Here is an 18,731-nt window from a genome sequence, read left to right on the forward strand (position 1 = left end):
CTCAAAATTCTCTTTGCTTTTTCAAAATTCTCACTGGGGCATTTTTAAGGCGCATCCCTCAAACGTATTTTGGCATTGTTCGTAAAAGATAAAAGAAAGGAACCCGTATTTCATTGTTTAATCAACCTCAGAAATTCAAATAAGCGATCTACAATAAAAGAACCAAAAAATGAAGGCCATAGTGGAATGTACCATTGAACAAATCTCCCCCCCCTGAATTCCAGTGCTTGTGTGCTGGTGTTACCCAATTTACGTCCATATGACGTCACAATGCCGACTAAGCTAAACTGTAGATCAAACCAAAATGAACATTAAGGAAGGGGTGCAACTTGGGGCGTGGTCCTCCTTTAAATATTTTACTGCCATTTTAGCGTTGCTGATTGTCATCAACGAAGCAGTACTTCATACGAATAATAAAGTACGATTACATGCCTGGTTCTTGTTCGCATGTCGGGGCTGCTTGCTTTAAGGTCTGTCGTTCTTCTACCCTCAGGGGGTCACCCAGTGGTACATTCCAGACCCTGCCCTTGGAAGTACGTCTCACTGTTCAACCCACGACGCATTCAGTTCGGTTTCTGGCAGAAGAAGGAGTGGACGTTGAAGGAGGGAGGGGCCGAAGTTACAACTCAGAGTCCCACCGACTTCCGTCCTTTTCCGAACTCCGTTCCATCCGCCGCCGTCTTAATGGCGTCAAACGGTAAGAGTTAAAAATATAACTTAACGAAGTTGGGCGAAGGTGTAGTAGACGTTTCAGTAGAAGTAGCCGCCATTTTGAGATTAAAACTGTGAGCCGGAGACAAAATGGCTTCCGTTTAATTTCCTACTCTGGGGGTGGATACATTAATCCTTTCTTTCTGCTGCAACACATTCAAGAATAAAAGTACAAATTTGAAAAAAAAATAGATTATGGCACAAGAGGTTTTTAATTCAGTTTGACTGGACAGTCAAGCATTTTGCGGGGGGCGCTTCACATCACATTTTATTTAGTAGAGTATCCGGTGAAGTTATCTTATTTTATTAATCTGCGCACTGATGACAAACATTTTATCGCCATAAAAGATATTTGAAAGCTACATAGTGATATATCGCAATTAACGGGGATGCTCTTAATAAGGAATCGATGCTAACAGGTTTGTAGTATCGAGTATGGTTTGTATTAGCGGTAGTTAGTCGGCGTCTGCATCGTTATTTGTATATCGTTATCGTAATTTACTAAGGGATTAGTCCTCCCTACACGGCTTTGGACCGAAGGTGTAGGTAGGGTGGTTGAGCACGTGGGCGATATGCGGATATGGCTGTAGGGAGCCTGAAAGGAGGCCAATAATATCTATGATCCTCGCGCGATTCCGGTGTTTGCTGTTTCTTGCGCGGTCACTTCCTTGTTCCATACCCGATACTTAATCGTTAAGAGTGTAGTGCGCCATAGAGAGCGCCAGGTCGCCATCTTGACTTGAAGTTAACTCCGACCCCCATCTTTAACGACTATGGGACGGAACCAGTTTTTTGGGGACAGGGTCTAAGGCAAGATTCCGATCCGTCTGTATTTCTCATACCTTTTTCTTTTTTCCCTTCAATGATCGGAATTTAGCCTTTGCCGGTTATCCCAGTGCTCTAAAGCGCACAAGATACTTGGTGGCTTGTTCAAGGGTTCTCTGCATGGTCATTATATCGGACCTAATCCATTTCAACTGGTCATGAGGGCTCGTTGTTCAACCCTTAGTTATAATAGTTATAATTTACTTTAGGCCCATTGTGTTTAGAAAAACAATAGCGAACTAGTTTCGCCGTATAGCGACGAATGTACCATGTAAAATACATTTTAGGCAATTTTATTTGTTTAAGCGATACCGCGTCCTTCATAACGTATGTACTGACAGAACTGTCGTTTAATTATTTTTTTCCTCGCCTATCATTTCAGATTATTCTCAGCAAACTGCCCAGGGGTGAGTTTCAGTGTTTTTACTTTACACACACACACTACTGTTTTGCTAAATGCAAAGTGGAGAACCATAATATATCTGTTTTTTATTTAGTTATGGGGCATATCCTTCCCAACCGGGGCAAGGGTATTCTCAACAAGCTAACCAGCAGTATGGCCAACAGAGCTACAGCAGTTACGGACAGTCTGCCGACACGCAGTCGAGCTACGGACAACCGAGTAGTTATGGATCATCGTCTTATGGCCAAGCACAAACTCAACAGCCCCAACAGAGCTGTAAGTAAGGAACACGTAACGTAAGCTTACAGGACATTGCTCTTCATTTCAGTTTTTAATATTTTTTAAAGTCCTTGTTTCAGCGGGGCTGTTTGCTATTTAAAACTTAATTGGCAGCACAGTAAATCATCCGTGTATGAATTAAATTAGCGTGGGAGTCGTAAAGTTTAGGGCCGTTTCGAACATGGAAAGGCGCTTTAGTCTTTAAGAGGGCGGGGTGTCCAGGGCCTCGCGATTTTTGTTATTGCCGGTTTAATAATTTGTTTTCTTTTGGTTTTAGCTGGTTATGGTGGACAGTCCACTCCTCAGGGGTATGGAAGCTATGGAAACAGTCAGGCCTCGCAGTCACAGTACGGGCAACCACAGCAGCAACCACCACAACAGCAGCAACAATCTTCTTCCTATTCCGGTTATGGTCAGCAGCAAACTAACAGTTCTGCACAGGGAGGAAGGTAAGAGTCGTCCACGTTTATGTTCATGTAGTCCTCGAGCTTAGATGAGAAATCTTGTGGCTAGAATTGCTGCTGCCATTACAGAAATGGGCACCGAGGATAGTTGCTTCTAAGTGTGTCCCTCGTAGACGGTTGCCTAATTTTAAAGTTGTCTTAAGCTTCTTGGGGTAGAGAAGGCTGCCCAGTGGGATGGGACAATGTTGGATAACGCCCATCCTCGTTTGTTTGCCTGCGATTACTTTTCGGAAGTGATCAAAGTGCTCATAAAATTCCTGTCTCGGTTACAGTAGTGGTCAGCAATCCTATGGTCAGCAACAGAGTGGAGGAGGATATGGACAGCAGTCTAGTTATGGAGGCGGAGGTAGCGGTGGTAGCAGCGGAGGCCAGCAGCAGAGTTCATATGGACAGCAGCAGGGCTACAACCAACCTCAAAGCTATGGTCAGCAAGGACAGTATGGAGGAAGCGGCGGTAAGCTCAACTTTTAATTTGTTAGTTTTGATTCAGTGGAAAACTTGAATTGGGTCTCATTTTATTTACTTGTTACTTTAGGTGGAGGCTATGGCCAGGATACCCCTCCAGTGGGCGGTGGTAGTGGTGGCAGCAGTGGCGGCAGTAGTGGTGGGTATGGTGGTCCAGACCAAGGAGGTTATGGAGGTCAAGACAGTCGTAATAGAGGAGGCCGAGGTGGTGGCTTTGGAGGCCGTGGAGGATTCGACAGAGGTGGAAGAGGTGGTCCCAGAGGAGGGTCATCCGGAGGCAGTCCCCGAGGAGGCATGGGGTAGGTGTTAAGCATAGTGTAGAAAACTGATTAACTTTGGCGGCTCACCAGAGCTGCGTTAGGAAAAAGTGGAGGGAGATGTGCAGGCGTGATCTGGGATTAACAACTAGAATGTGGCAATTTGCAGGTTAAATGCTGCGGTAAAGAAATATAATTTGTATTTCATTTGTTTCAAGTGAACTATTTAATGCCCTTTGCCTAGCTAATGTGATTGGAATGTCTTGACGATTATAGTTTTGGTGGAATGGGATAGCAGGGCAACTTTCTCCACATGATATGAGGTGGTTAAACAATGCAAACACTCGCACTTTGCTTGGTTACAACAACACTGAAATGAAACAGCCTAAAATGTTGCTACGTAGTCTGTACGGTCTGACCCGTTCTTCGGTTAAGGTACATAGGTCAATTAAATATCTACTGACGTTTGCAACATCAAAGGTGAACATCTGAGACCAAGTTTTAGGCTCTGTTCAGGTTGACAATTAGGTGAATAAGTTGTGAGGTTTGTGTAAAATATTGAAGAAGTGTTCTAAAAACAGCTGATAGCCCTGAGTGGGTTATGGCTGTATTAATGTGAAGACTACGAAAAAGCTCAAATTCCCATAAGTATTGGCAAATGGTAAACTGACCCTGACCACTCATTTTGATCGGAAAGTGAGGCAGCGTTTTAATAACATCTGTGTTGCCATGGAAACTACAGATGTTACCGTTGCCTTTACTAGAAGATCTAATGTGGGGTGGTTACACGAAGGTGACTTTATGGGGGTTCATATGGGTTAATAACGTTCTTACTATATGTGCCCCCGAAATGCTGCGCGTATTAAAGGTAAGTATTTAGAGTAAAGAACCAACATATTGTAGTACGTCTGACTGGTATGGTATTACCGCCTCACTAATTTAGGCGTATAACCACCCACTCACGTTTTGCATGACATCATGGGGTGTCATCTTTACTGGTTTGATTTTATTGGGTCGCAGACACCATTCTTTGGGCAGGTTTTCACTTAGGTAAACCTGAAATGCTCCTGGTTTGCATACACTTTAAATGTTTTTTTTTTTTTTTTCTCCTTCAAATTGCGTGAAATTGAATATAACAAACCGATGGCATGGCTGAATGGTTTTGTGGTACTAATGGTAAAGAATCGTTATTTCTGTGAAGATAATAAACTTGTACCAGACTGACTTCATGTGTCGCAGGAAAACCTAAGTCTGAATGTGCTATTGGCAAAACAAAGTGGACGAGTGCTTAGGTCTACAGGAGGAAAGTTGCCAGTATCATAAGGATCTGGTTCTAACGTTCTAGCGCCTAGACGTGGAAAACTTCAATGTCTTCTAACTTGTCTCCTCAGCGGTGGTGAACGTGGTGGCTTCAATAAATTTGGTGGTAAGTGAGTTAACTTAAACACAACTGTTTATTCCAAAACCAGTGTCATGTAACATTAGCAATTTTAAGGAAAGCCGCCATTTATCAGATGTAACCTATGGGAGCACCAAGCGCCCGCCTTTGCAAGCAAGCCTTATAAACCGTGCTCAGCTTCTTTGTAGGATCGGATACACGTTATATCACCTATTCGTCTAACCTCTGTTTCTCAAGACAACCCTGAATTGCTCTTTTAAAAGTGTTAGTGTTAAGCACAAAGTACGTGCTTGTTTGGGTATTCTGCAACTACATTTCCTGCGATTTACACAAAATATCTCGTTCCTAATATAGGAAGGTGAATGGTTCTTAACTGAACACGTTGACACTATTGAATGGTGTTTTGCGATTTAAGTAACACGACAAATGTGTTATGGTAATGCTGCTCATTAGGAGAGCTTAAGGAGGCTTCCCATGGGTTACTGAAAAGGGTTTGGCAAACGTTTCTATCTGTGGAGACCAGTGTTTGGTATATGGAAATGTATATTAGAAACATAGGAAACGAGGCAGTTGTAATCTTGCATAAAACACTACGTTTACTTCATTGGAAGGGCTAAGGAGGAAATACTGTCTTTAGGTTAAATATTGAGTGAGGCGAAGGTTGCCTTAAAAGCAATAATACAATGGTTTAAAACACAAGGGGTTAGAACAGGCAGGTTTCGAATGAAATGGTTTTCAACTCAAGGTGTGAAAAGACAACAAAACTGGGTCATTGCAAAAGAGTTGTATTTACGACACCCACATTTCTAATTCTAACAGTCAATGGTGAAGTGTAAAATTAAACGAGGATCTTAACGGGAATTTATAAAGGCACGTGTTTTTAAGTTACAAGATACTTAAGAATGGAATCCTACAGGAGCATGCCCTGTTTTACAAAGGGTTTTTCGGTCTCTGGTGCAAGGATGTTATGCCACATATACCAACACTGGCCTGCTGCGTATCTTTTGTCTTATGACCCGAGTTGGGAGTGCATGGGATTGGATGGGGTTTGACGTATGCCTATTTGTTATACAGCGCTTTTTATTTTTCTGTTTGCCTAAGGAGGTGGAGGAGGTCCCCGAGAGCAGAGTGGCCCCAGACATGATATTGGTGGTAAGTTCATGCTGGGCGTACTGAGAAGTGTACTAAAGTTTCAACACGCTGGTGTACCAGCTTCCATATCAAGTAGGCACTAAGAACACAAGGTCTCTCAAGGCGTCTAAACTTTGGGTACCAGGTTTCTTGCGTCCTTGTATGCCATCCTGTGTTCATGAACTTAGCTGAAAAGCGAATATCTGGGTACATCAGCTGCCTCATATACTGAGATGTGCTCAACTAGGTGAGGTGGCTGTTAAACGTTATGGTGGTTGCCTTCTTTTAGGCTACTCACAAGGGGCTCCGATGTAACATCAAATTGTATACACGCATTTGTGGTTGCAGGGCACACTAACTTGGGGGTAAACTGTGCCCTTATCTGTTGGGTCTGGTCCACTTCGTTGACATTGGTTTAAGGGCACTGGTATAAGGCTTATGCAGTGTCTACTATTTTCACTTTTGGCTCTGATGCCTACCACAGGATTGCAAAACTACTGTCACTGTAAGGTCGACTTCTAAATTGTCTGCTTACGCAGCAACTGGACGCGCATCGTTACTTGTGAATCTTGCAGCCAATCTTTTAACAAATACGGATGCCATTGGTGCACAAGTCTGCAGAGGACATTGGGCCAGTTCTTTGCTCTCGTGCACTGCTATGTTGGTGAATGTTATCGTAATGGACTGCTTAAAGTCTTTGGTGAACTTTCTCTTTAACGGTGGTCTTAATTTGCAGGTGAGCAGGACAACTCTGACAACAACACAATCTTTGTTCAGGGTCTTGGTGAAAATGTTACTATCGAGTCTGTTGCGGACTACTTCAAGCAGATTGGTATCATCAAGGTAATTTTCTAACTAGGCAGTGGTAGATCACGTGCATGTCTAATTTTAAATTGTAGTCAATATTGTTATCTGCAGATGTACCGTTTGATTTAGAGTTGCTACTTTTAAAGTACGTGACTAGTCTCACCTGTTTAGAATCCTGCTCCATCATAAATGGTAAGAACTGGTTTGGGACCTGGCCTCATCTGCCTTCCCCTTACATATGAGTGGGCACGATGACCGGTTGCACCTTAGATATAGCTATCCAGAGTTTTTTTGGAGCAGTTCTCAATGGAAAAGAGCACTAAACTATTTTAACCTTTTTCCCCTTCAGATTAACAAGAAGACTGGCCTACCAATGATAAATTTGTATGCTGATCGGGAGACTGGCAAACTTAAAGGGGAGGCTACAGTGTCCTTTGACGACCCTCCGTCAGCCAAGGCAGCTATTGATTGGTTTGATGGTATGTTGCTTCATGTGCTGATTCACATTTATGCCTGTGTAATTTTACCAAACGCTTCTGCTTTTATTGGGTTAAATGGTGGCTAAATACTAAACTCTAACTTCGGAGTCTGCCTTTTAATCCATAGGCGATGAACCGATTTCTTTAACGTATACTATTTCTTGCAGGGAAGGAGTTTTCTGGTAACCCCATCAAGGTTTCGTTTGCAACCCGCAGGGCCGACTTCAACAACCGAGGTGGGGGCAATGGTGGTAGAGGTGGCCGAGGACGCGGGGGTATGAACTGTTTTTGATTAAGTAGCTTGACATAGTTCTGCCCCTTAATTTTATATGGATGTACAGCCCTTACGGAAATGACAAAGCACCTACTATGCTCTCGCTTGTATACATTCAATATATTTTTCTGTCGCTTGCATATAATCTGCAGGCTACATATCTGCCCGGTTTAGACCTTTATTTCCTGGGACATGTACGTAAAAGTTTATGGGTTTGAATATTGTATGTTCACGTAGTTGGCTTTTAGTATTCAAGTACTTGTTACTAAATGCAAAGTAAGTATTCTAGTTTTTTTTTTTTTTTTCCTTTAAATGCACATCTGCAATTTCTGTGCTTCAAAATAAAACATTTCAGTTAATGGCATAGCTCAGTCACTACGCAGCACTTTGTGCTGTAGTCAAGTGACCTCATGAGACAGTTCGGTTATGGGGTGGTTTGTTGGCTTATGAGTTCCAACCCTTGCTCAAGCTTTATGTAACTTATTCTGACGGGTAATTTCATACATTCAGGTTTCAGCTGTATGTCATTGTAATTGCCTTTCAGTATTAAAGGAGGTGTGCAGCGAGTTGTAGACTATTCCCTTATGACGGTCTTCACACTCCTAGTTAATGTCGGAGCTTAAGATGTTGTCAAAGCTGGTGGCCAAACTAACATGCCGAAATCACTGTAGCCCAGAATTTTAGAACTTTTGTGCTTCTGAGGTATCTGACCCTCTTCCATGTTGACAGTCTCGAGCTTTATTCCTTATTTATTCCGTTTTATTTGAGACCCGTACAGTCTGGACCACTTTCCTTGGAATGTTATTTGGTAACCCATGGAAAGGCGATGGATCTTGCTTGCCGCCTGTATTGCTCCAGATGCGAACTTGCGTTTTCCATGTAAAAAAACAAAAATGGGCAGAACCTCTGGTATACTCTGAATGGGTATGCGCCTATTCCAGAAAGTTCAAGGATTTTTCTCGTCACTTTGCCTTCAACCAGGACATGGGTGAGAAAGGTGTGGTCCGCATCACTTACAAGTGAGGGCAAATCCTATTGTCCTAAAATTACAGTCCAGAGCATGCATGAGACTTAAGGTCACTGGCAAATCCGTGCGACGTCCAGAAACTAGGCGAATTCTGTGTGCACAACCTCCAAACGTCATGGTGTCCACAAGCGCCAATGGCTTCGTCAGTTATCACATGTTTCAGTGCAGCAAGTAGATACATTGGCTTCTTTAGAGCCAATGGCAGACAGATTTTGAGCACAACTTCTGTCACCAACTTAAAGCTTATTGTTTTGTAGTGGTGGCTAACCCAAAGATTTTTATTGGCACATGTATGCACCCAGCAGACGTGCCCACAAACCTATTCCACTTATTTATTTTAAATAACTGGATGGTATGCAGCATTGCATCCATTTTACGCTGTAAGAATACCACTAATTTGACTGACGGGCCATCTGCAATGCATTCGTAACGTCTATGTGAATGAATGCTTAGCAGGGTGTGAGCTCTAATAAAGCCACACTTGGTGTAAAGTTGTGAGTTTTTAATAGTTAAATGTAGATTGTTCAATATTACAACACGTTTGTCACTGCAGTGCTTAAGTGAGGAGAGCAATTCTCTTAAACGTGTCTGATACAAGTAGTAAAAGTCTAGTTGCGCAATTGAGAGAGCCCACTAAGTTTCTGACCACCTCCATTTTGTTTAAGTCTATCTAGATTTTGTCTGAAGTGGCTTGATGGTTTTTTTAAACCAATCACTGCTGTGCAAGAAGAGCTATACTTCAAAATAATAGCTAGTTATTTTACTGATCTCTTAGGAATCTGGTGGATTAAGCCGAGCCTTTAGTACAAATAAAAAAAAAACAGATTATTTTATGGACACATACTTGGAGCATGGACAACCTTTGGTCGGAATATTGTTCCTTGCCTCCTGCATTTAGCAGTACATATTTGTTTTCCTTCAGGACCAATGGGACGTGGTGGATTTGGAGGTGGATCAGGTGGAGGAGGTGGCAGTGGCTTTTCCAGTGGTGGAGGGGGACAGCAGAGAGCTGGCGACTGGAAGTGTCCCAATCCGTAAGTTACCAAAATAAAATTGACAAGCTGGTGCGCATAGTGTAGAAGCGAGCAGGTTATTGCAACTGTGGTTCTTTATTTTCCAGCACATGTGAAAATATGAACTTTTCTTGGCGAAATGAGTGCAACCAGTGCAAGACATCCAAACCTGATGGCCCCGGAGGACCGAACATGGGTAACTTTTAGTTCAGCCCTCTTCTTTGGTAGAGGTACTTTTTGGGGTAATCAATACCTTAATACTTTATTGCCGCAACTGGAATAATGCAAACATGCATTGCGTGCAGTAAATGCCTATATTGACATGCTCAAAACAGCCCAAACTCCCAAGTCGTTAAGCTCGGTTTGTCCTTAATCTTTATTGGACCTTTTGCATATAGGATAGACAGCAAACGCATGGCCACAGTAGTGGTTTCCTAAAATTATTAGGATGTGCGAGAACAAAGCATGTTTCCCCAGAACAGACGAGAGAATCTGACCCCTAGCTGAGGCAGTGGTGATCTGTTTAAAAGCTGTTTTTTGTTGAAGCCTGTCAAGCTAAATCGGGTTTGAAGCCATCATTTCCATAGGTTTATTATAAGTATTTTGTGGGTTTTTTTTGGGGGGGGGGGGGGGGGGTGCTCTTATATATGATTGTATATCGCTACCGTACTCTGAATTCAGGTACTTTGTACATCTCATTCACAACCCGCACTCCGAAGCATTCAACCTCGTTTAATACCACAACTATGGGTTGTGTGATTAACCGAATTTTCAAGGCTGATCTGCTTACTTCATATGTTAGCTTTAGGATCATAAATGTCACTGCAGTCTTTGCTGATTCTGTAGTGAGAATGACTTTAAGAGAACAGTGGCACCTTTTACAGTGGTTCTCCGGGTACGTTTACACTACAGATTGCATATCCTGATTGTGTTGCAGATTCCCGTTAACAATCTTCTTCAAATGGCTTGCCGATTCCCGTTAACAATGTTCTTCAAATGGCTTAAAGGATTGTCGCGTGTTAGGGGAAATTAGAGCACTAAATTGAGCACAATTATCTGAAGCTAAGTGTATAGTCTATCTGATTCATGATGCATGTCCCCTTGTATCGCATTTATCCAGGTTGGCTGGACGTGTTGCACCCAGTTAACAAAAGCATCTTGTTACTTAACTGAGATCTGCTTCTGTTTTATCCTAGGTGGCGGTTTTGAGGACCGACGAGGCGGCGGTGGTGGTAGAGGTGGCTTTGACAGGGGTGGCTTCAGAGGCAGAGGTGGCGATAGAGGTGGATTCAGAGGACGGGGTGGTGACCGTGGTGGATTTGGACCAAACAAAATGGATTCTAGGTAAAAATGTAACCTTTTTGTTTGTTCACTTGTATGCCATTGGTTCAAAGCAGTATCTAACATGTATTTTTATTTTTTTCCTCCAAGGGGAGATCACAGACAAGACCGCAGAGAGCGACCTTATTAAATGTGAATGACTGATTTAGTTTTTTTTTTTTTTTTTTTGGTCTGATATGATGCTGCGCTGTTAAAACTATTCCATTTGTGTATATTGTTTCCAAAATTTTATTTGCTTGTATTTGTATGCCTATTCATTAAAGAAACATGTTTTTAGTTCGTGGTAGTTTTTCAAGGTCTAAAACCAACTGCATTTGTCACTTGATTCAGTCGGAAGTGCTGACGTTTATTTTTGGGTGAGTGGGAATCGACAACTTCTCCCGTGCCAGGCTAATGCAGGGCCTTAACATTTCTAAGGGATTTGCATAGCTTCTGTGGTTGTCTCCCATAAGTTATTTAATTAAATGTGAAATTGGGATGGGAATACAGCTTAATTACCACTTTTGTCTTTAACTGGATGTTTTTCTAGGGTATATGTAAACTGTATTAATGAAGAAACTGAATTTTAAAACAGTTGCATAGTTTTGCTAAAACTAAATCATGTGAAGGCAGTGATTCAACAAGTGTGAGCAAACACGAGTTACTAGTGTTGAGTATTTTTCGTGTCTCAACACTGTAAAGTAACCAACCAAAATAAGTGTGAGATTAATTAGCGTGAATTGTAAACTAGTTAAAAGGTGCCCAGTCAACATATTGGTTACCAATTTGCCCAATAAGTTTGCAGGTCTTAAAAGCAAAGTTTTCGTTTGAGTTTTTTTTATTATTATTATAGAAAGGGGGCGGGGGAGCATGTTAAAAAAACTTGTGTAGGGTACAGTCCTGTAAACTGACATTTAGAGGAGCCTGACCATGATGGCCAAATGTTGATTATGACTCGTCCTGTTAATCAGGTGAGTGCCTATGTTGAGGATGCATGGCCATTCATGGGTAGGAAGAGCTCCAGTCTCTAGTATTCTGACAGGAAATATGAATGGAGGACTTGCATGTTTATTTCACTATGAAAATAAAATGTTTGTATAAATACTTAAAGTAGTAAATTGTTTTATGGAGGGTGATTTTATTGGGGTGGTGTAGGAAAGTACCATCTTGCCTGGCATGTTACCCCATATTTCACTATATATATATATATATATATATATATATATATATATATATATATATATATATATATATATATATTTTAGTTGTATGTGTCACTGGGACCCTGCCAGCCAGGGCCCCAGTGCTCATAAGTGTGCCCTGTATGTGTTACCTGTGTTATGACTAACTGTCTCACTGAGGCTCTGCTATCCAGAACCTCAGTGGTTATGCTCTCATTTCTTTCCAAATTGTCACTAACAGGCTAGTGACCAATTTCACCAATTTACATTGGCATACTGGAACACCCTTATTATTCCCTAGTATATGGTACTGAGGTACCCAGGGTATTGGGGTTCCAGGAGATCCCTATGGGCTGCAGCATTTCTTGTGCCACCCATAGGGAGACCTGACAATTCTTATACAGGCCTGCCACTGCAGCCTGAGTGAAATAACGTCCACGTTATTTCACAGCCATTTACCACTGCACTTCGGTAACTTATAAGTCACCTATATGTCTAACCTTTACCTGGTAAAGGTTGGGTGCTAAGTTACTTAGTGTGTGGGCACCCTGGCACTAGCCAAGGTGCTCCCACAATGTTCAGGGCAAATTCCCCGGACTTTGTGAGTGCGGGGACACCATTACACGCATGCACAAGACATATGTCACGACATATGTATAGCGTCACAATGGTAACTCCGAACATGGCCATGTAACATGTCTAAGATCATGGAATTGTCACCCCAATGCCATTCTGGCATTGGGGAGACAATTCCATGATCCCCCGAGTCTCTAGCACAGACCTGGGTACTGCCAAACTGCCTTTCCCGGGGTTTCACTGCAGCTGCTGCCAACCCCTCAGACAGGTTTCTGCCCTCCTGGGGTCCAGCCAGGCTTGGCACAGGAAGGCAGAACACAGGACTTCCTCAGAGAGAGGGTGTTACACCCTCTCCCTTTGGAAAAAGGTGTCAGGGCTGGGGTGGAGTAGCCTCCCCCAGCCTCTGGAAATGCTTTGATGGGCACAGATGCTGCCCATCTCTGCATAAGCCAGTCTACACCGGTTCAGGGATCCCTCAGCCCTGCTCTGGCGCGAAACTGGATAAAGGAAAGGGGAGTGACCACTCCCCTGGGAGGTGCCCAGAGCCCCTCCAGTGTGCTCCAGACCTCTGCCATCTTGGAAACAGAGGTGCTGCTGGCACACTGACTGCTCTGAGTGGCCAGGGCCAGCAGGTGACGTCAGACTCCTTCTGATAGGCTCCTTCAGGTGTTGCTAGCCTATCCTCTCTCCTAGGTAGCCAAAACTCCTTTTCTGGCTATTTAGGGTCTCTGCTTTGGGGAATTCCTTAAATAAAGAATGCAAGAGCTCATCCGAGTTCCTCTGCATCTCTCTTCACCTGCCAAGGAATCGACTGCTGACTGTGCTGGAAGCCTGCAAAACTGCAACAAAGTAGCAAAGACGACTACTGCGACATTGTAATGCTGATCCTGCCGCCTTCTCGACTGTTTTCCTGGTGGTGCATGCTGTGGGGGTAGTCTGCCTCCTCTCTGCACTAGAAGCTCTGGAGAAATCTCTGTGGGTCGACGGAATCTTCCCCCTGCAACCGCAGGCACCAAAGAACTGCATCACCGGTCCTCTGGGTCTCCTCTCAGCACGACGAGCGAGGTCCCTTGAACTCAGCAACTCTTGTCCAAGTGACCCCCACAGTCCAGTGACTCTTCCGTCCAAGTTTGGTGGAGGTAAGTCCTTGCCTCCCCACGCTAGACTGCATTGCTGGGAACCGCGTGTTTTGCAGCTACTCCGGCTCCTGTACACTCTTCCAGGATTTCCTTTGTGCACAGCCAAGCCTGGGTCCCTGGCACTCTAACCTGCAGTGCACGACCTCCTGAGTTGTCCTCCGGTGTCGTGGGACCCTCTTTTGTGACTTCGGGTGAGCTCTGGTTCACTCCACTTCGTAGTGCCTGTTCCGGCACTTCTGCGAGTGCTGCTTGCTTCTGAGTGGGCCCCTTGTCTTGCTGGACGCCACCTCTGTCTCATCACGCAATTGGCGACATCCTGGTCCCTCCTGGGCCACAGCAGCATCATCCAAAAACCCTAACCGCGACCCTTGCAGCTAGCAAGGCTTGTTTGCGGCCTTTCTGCACGGAAACACCTCTGTACGACTCTTCACGACGTGGGACATCCATCCTCCAAAGGGGAAGTTTCTAGCCCTTGTCGTTCTTGCAAAATCCACAGCTTCTACCATCCGGTGGCAGCTTCTTTGCACCCACAGCTGGCATTTCCTGGGCATCTGCCCACTCCCGACTTGCTTGTGACTTTTGGACTTGGTCCCCTTGTTCCACAGGTACTCTCGTCAGGAAATCCATCGTTGTATTGGTGGTGTTGGTCTTCCTTGCAGAATTCCCCTATCACGACTTCTGTGCTCTTTGGGGAACTTAGGTGCACTTTGCACCCACTTTTCAGCGTCTTCGGGTGGGCAATTTTCTAACCCTCACTGTTTTCTTACAGTCCTAGCGACCCTCTTCAAGGTCACATAGGTTTGGGGTCCATTCGTGGTTCGCGTTACTCTTCTAGAGTATATGGTTTGTGTTGCCCATATCCCTATGTGCCCCATTGCATTCTATTGTGACTATACATTGTTTGCACTGTTTTCTATTGCTACTAATGCATATTTTGGTATTGTGTACATTATTCTTGTGTATATTTGCTATCCTCATACTGAGGGTACTCACTGAGATACTTTGGCATATTGTCATAAAAATGAAGTACCTTTATTTTTAGTATATCTGTGTATTGTGTTTTCTTATGATATTGTGCATATGACACTAGTGGTACTGTAGGAGCTTTACTCGTCTCCTAGTTCAGCCTAAGCTGCTCTGCTAAGATACCATTATCTATCAGCCTATGCTGCTAGACACCCTATACACTAATAAGGGACACCTGGGCTTGGTGCAAGTACCCCTTGGTACCCCACTACAAGCCACTCCAGCCTCCTACATTGGTTGTGCAGCGGTGGGCTAAGTACTTGCAACTACTTACCACTTTGTCATATTGTACTTTTCATAAGAGAAAAATATACAAAACAAGTTCAGTGTATGTACACCTAACCAAAAAGTTTTGCTTTTCTCCTCTCACTTCTTTACTAAGTGCTGAAAGGTACCTCTAAAACTTTCAAAAAGTTCTTAGTTTAAAAAAAAAAATTCTGTTCTTTAAAAAGTTCTGAAACTTTCTTTCTTTTTCTGTCCCTTAAAACTCTTGTCTATCATGTCTGGGAAAGGCCAAACTCTTGATCTGGCCAGCATAGCTTATGACAACCTTAGCTGGAAAGAAGCAAGGAGTCTCTGCATAGATAGAGGTTTAGGGGTAGGGAAGAATCCTTCAAGACAACTGGTAGTTAATATGCTCATTGAACAAGATAAGACTTTAGTTGGCACTTCTGGTGAGAAATTAGCTGATGGTTCCCACTCTGATTCTGGGGCACCCCCAGTGAAAGATTTGGAAGGGAACCTTCCCAACCTGACCCTTAGCAGGCCACCTAGTATAGCTGGTACTGATGTGAATTCACATCACAGTAAAAGTGTTACTTCTGTAGGCCAGAATGTTAGAGTGCCATCTGTTAGGGAAAGGTCTCCCTCTGTTCATTCTCACCATTCTTCTGTGTCAAGGCATGCCCAACCCACCCACCCTGATGACAGAGTGTTAGAAAGGGAGCTCAATAGATTGAGAGTGGAAGAATGCAGGCTGAAGCTCAAGAAGCAACAGCTGGATTTAGATAGGCAAGCCTTTGATTTAGAAAAAGAAAGACAGGTTGGGGTTAGGACCCCATGGTGGCAGCATCAGTATTCCAAATAGTCATCCTGCAAAAGAGCATGATTCTAGGAATCTGCACAAGATAGTTCCCCCTTACAAGGAGGGTGATGACATTAACAAGTGGTTTGCTTCACTTGAGAGGGCCAGTGTTGTACAGGAGGTCCCTCAAAGGCAGTGGGCTGCTATCCTATGGCTATCTTTCAGTGGAAAGGGTAGGGATAGGCTCCTTTCGGTTAAGGAAAGTGATGCCAATAATTTTACAGTTCTTAAGAATGCACTCCTTGATGGTTATGGCTTAACCACTGAACAGTACAGGATCAAGTTCAGAGAAACCAAAAAGGAGTCTTCACAAGACTGGGTAGACTTTGTTGACCATTCAGTGAAGGCCTTGGAGGGGTGGTTACATGGCAGTAAAGTTTCTGACTATGAAAGCCTGTATAACTTAATCCTGAGAGAGCATATTCTTAATAATTGTGTGTCTGATTTGTTACACCAGTACCTGGTAGACTCTGATCTGACCTCTCCCCAAGAATTGGGGAAAAAGGGTGAACAGAAAACTTCATACAGGGGGTGACAAGGATGTCAAGAAGGATGGTAAGTCTTCTGACAAGGGTGGGGACAAATCTAAAAATGAGTCTTCATCAGGCCCACAAACACTCTGGTGGGGGTGGTGGGCCCAAATCCTCTTCTAATCAAAGAAAAGAAACCATGGTGCTATTTATGTAAAATAAAAGGCCATTGGACAACAGATCCCAGTTGTCCAAAGAAAAGCACCAAGCCTCCTACCACTACAACCCCTGCTGCTACACCTAGTGCCCCTAGTAATAGCAGTGGTGGTGGGAGCAAACCCACTAATAGCCAATCCAAGGGAGTAGCTGGGCGCACTTTTGGTAACTTAGTTGGGTTTGGTCTTGTTAGGGAGACCACAGAGGCTGTGCTAGTCTCTGAGGGGGCTATTGATTTAGCCACCTTGGTTGCTTGTCCCCTTAACATAGATAAGTACAAGCAACTTCCCCTAATAAATGGTGTTGAGGTTCAGGCCTACAGGGACACAGGTGCCAGTGTTACAATGGTAATAGTGAAACTGGTCCACCCTGAACAACACCTACTTGGTCACCAGTACCAAGTGACTGATGCTCATAACAACACTTAGCCACCCCATGGCTGTTGAGAATCTCAACTTGGGGGGGGGGGAGGGGGGGTGTTTACTGGTCCAAAGAAAGTTGTGGTTGTGAGAAAGTAGCCTCTTTCTAGCCTTGTTACCCCCACTTTTGGCCTGTTTGAGTGTGTCAGGGTGTTTTCACTGTCTCACTGGGATCCTGCTAGCCAGGGCCCAGTGCTCATAGTGAAGACCCTATGTTTTCACTATGTTATGTGTCACTGGGACCCTGCTAGTCAGGACCCCAGTGCTCATAAGTTTGTGGCCTATATGTGTGTGTTCCCTGTGTAGTGCCTAACTGTCTCACTGAGGCTCTGCTAACCAGAACCTCAGTGGTTATGCTCTCTCTTTACAAATTGTCACTAACAGGCTAGTGACCATTTTTACCAATTTACATTGGCTTACTGGAACACCCTTATAATTCCCTAGTATATGGTACTGAGGTACCCAGGGTATTGGGGTTCCAGGAGATCCCTATGGGCTGCAGCATTTCTTTGGCCACCCATAGGGAGCTCTGACAATTCTTACACAGGCCTGCCACTGCAGCCTGAGTGAAATAACGTCCACGTTATTTCACAGCCATTTTACACTGCACTTAAGTAACTTATAAGTCACCTATATGTCTAACCTTTACCTGGTAAAGGTGGGGTGCTAAGTTACTTAGTGTGTGGTTACCCTGGCACTAGCCAAGGTGCCCCCACATTGTTCAGGGCCAATTCCCTGGACTTTGTGAGTGCGGGGACACCATTACACGCATGCACTTTACATAGGTCACCACCTATGTATAGCTTCACAATGGTAACTCCGAATATGGCCATGTAACATGTCTAAGATCATGGAATTGCCCCCCCCCCCCCCCCATATGCCATCCTGGTATTGGGGAGACAATCCCATGATTCCCCGGGTCTCTAGCAAAGACCCGGGTACTGCCAAACTGCCTTTTCAGGAGTTTCGCTGCTGCTGCCAACCCGTCAGCCAGGTTTCTGCCCTCCTGGGGTCCAGCCAGGCTTGGCCCAGGAAGGCAGAACAAAGGACTTCCTCTGAGAGAGGGTGTTACACCCTCTCCCTTTGGAAAAAGGTGTTAAGGCAGGGGAGGAGTAGCCTCCCCCATCCTCTGGAAATGCTTTCATCGGCACAGATGGTGCCCATTTCTGCATAAGCCAGTCTACACCGGTTCAGGGACCCCTCAGCCCTGCTCTGGCGCGAAATTGGACAAAGGAAAGGAGTGACCACTCCCCTGACCTGCACCTCCCCTGTGTGTGCTCTGCCATCTTGGAAACAGAGGTGCTGCTGGCACACTGGACTGCTCTGAGTGGCCAGGGCCAGCAGGTGACGTCAGAGACTCCTTCTGATAGGCTCCTTCAGGTGTTGCTAGCCTATCCTCTCTCCTAAGTAGCCAAACCCTCTTTTCTGGCTATTTAGGGTCTCTGCTTTGGGGAATTCCTTAGATAACGAATGCAAGAGCTCATCAGAGTTCCTCTGCATCTCTCTTCACCTTCTGCCAAGGAATCTACTGCTGACTGCGCTGGAAGCCTGCAAAACTGCAACAAAGTAGCAAAGACGACTACTGCGACCTTGTAACGCTGATCCTGCCGCCTTCTCGACTGGTTTCCTGGTGGTGCATGCAGTGGGGGTAGTCTGCCTCCTCTGCACTAGAAGCTCCGAAGAAATCTCCCGTGGGTCGACGGAATCTTCCCCCTGCAACTGCAGGCACCAAAGAACTGCATCACCGGTCCTCTGGGTCTCCTCTC

At 44.4% G+C, this 18,731-nt stretch overlaps 1 protein-coding gene across 8 annotated transcripts; it reads left to right on the forward strand.

Annotated features, from left to right (window-relative positions):
- The first annotated feature begins 432 nt into the window (after positions 1-432).
- FUS (FUS RNA binding protein) lies at positions 433-11,151 on the forward strand. Of its 8 annotated transcripts, none has more exons than XM_069244223.1 (15): positions 433-697; positions 1,919-1,943; positions 2,034-2,215; positions 2,496-2,667; positions 2,955-3,136; positions 3,218-3,446; positions 4,796-4,830; positions 5,905-5,955; positions 6,671-6,777; positions 7,091-7,220; positions 7,388-7,495; positions 9,444-9,555; positions 9,642-9,730; positions 10,731-10,878; positions 10,966-11,151. In XM_069244223.1, the coding sequence occupies exons 1-15, from the start codon at positions 448-450 to the stop codon at positions 11,003-11,005; spliced, it is 1,860 nt and encodes a 619-aa protein (XP_069100324.1). In that variant the 5' UTR covers positions 433-447; the 3' UTR covers positions 11,006-11,151. The 8 variants fall into 8 exon arrangements, with proteins under 8 accessions (XP_069100324.1, XP_069100325.1, XP_069100326.1 ...); XM_069244224.1 differs by having other exon boundaries at positions 7,388-7,456; XM_069244225.1 differs by lacking the exon at positions 5,905-5,955.
- Positions 11,152-18,731: the final 7,580 nt, after the last annotated feature.

Source organism: Pleurodeles waltl, chromosome 7, assembly GCF_031143425.1.
Source record: "Pleurodeles waltl isolate 20211129_DDA chromosome 7, aPleWal1.hap1.20221129, whole genome shotgun sequence".
In the NCBI taxonomy this organism is placed as follows: domain Eukaryota; kingdom Metazoa; phylum Chordata; class Amphibia; order Caudata; family Salamandridae; genus Pleurodeles; species Pleurodeles waltl.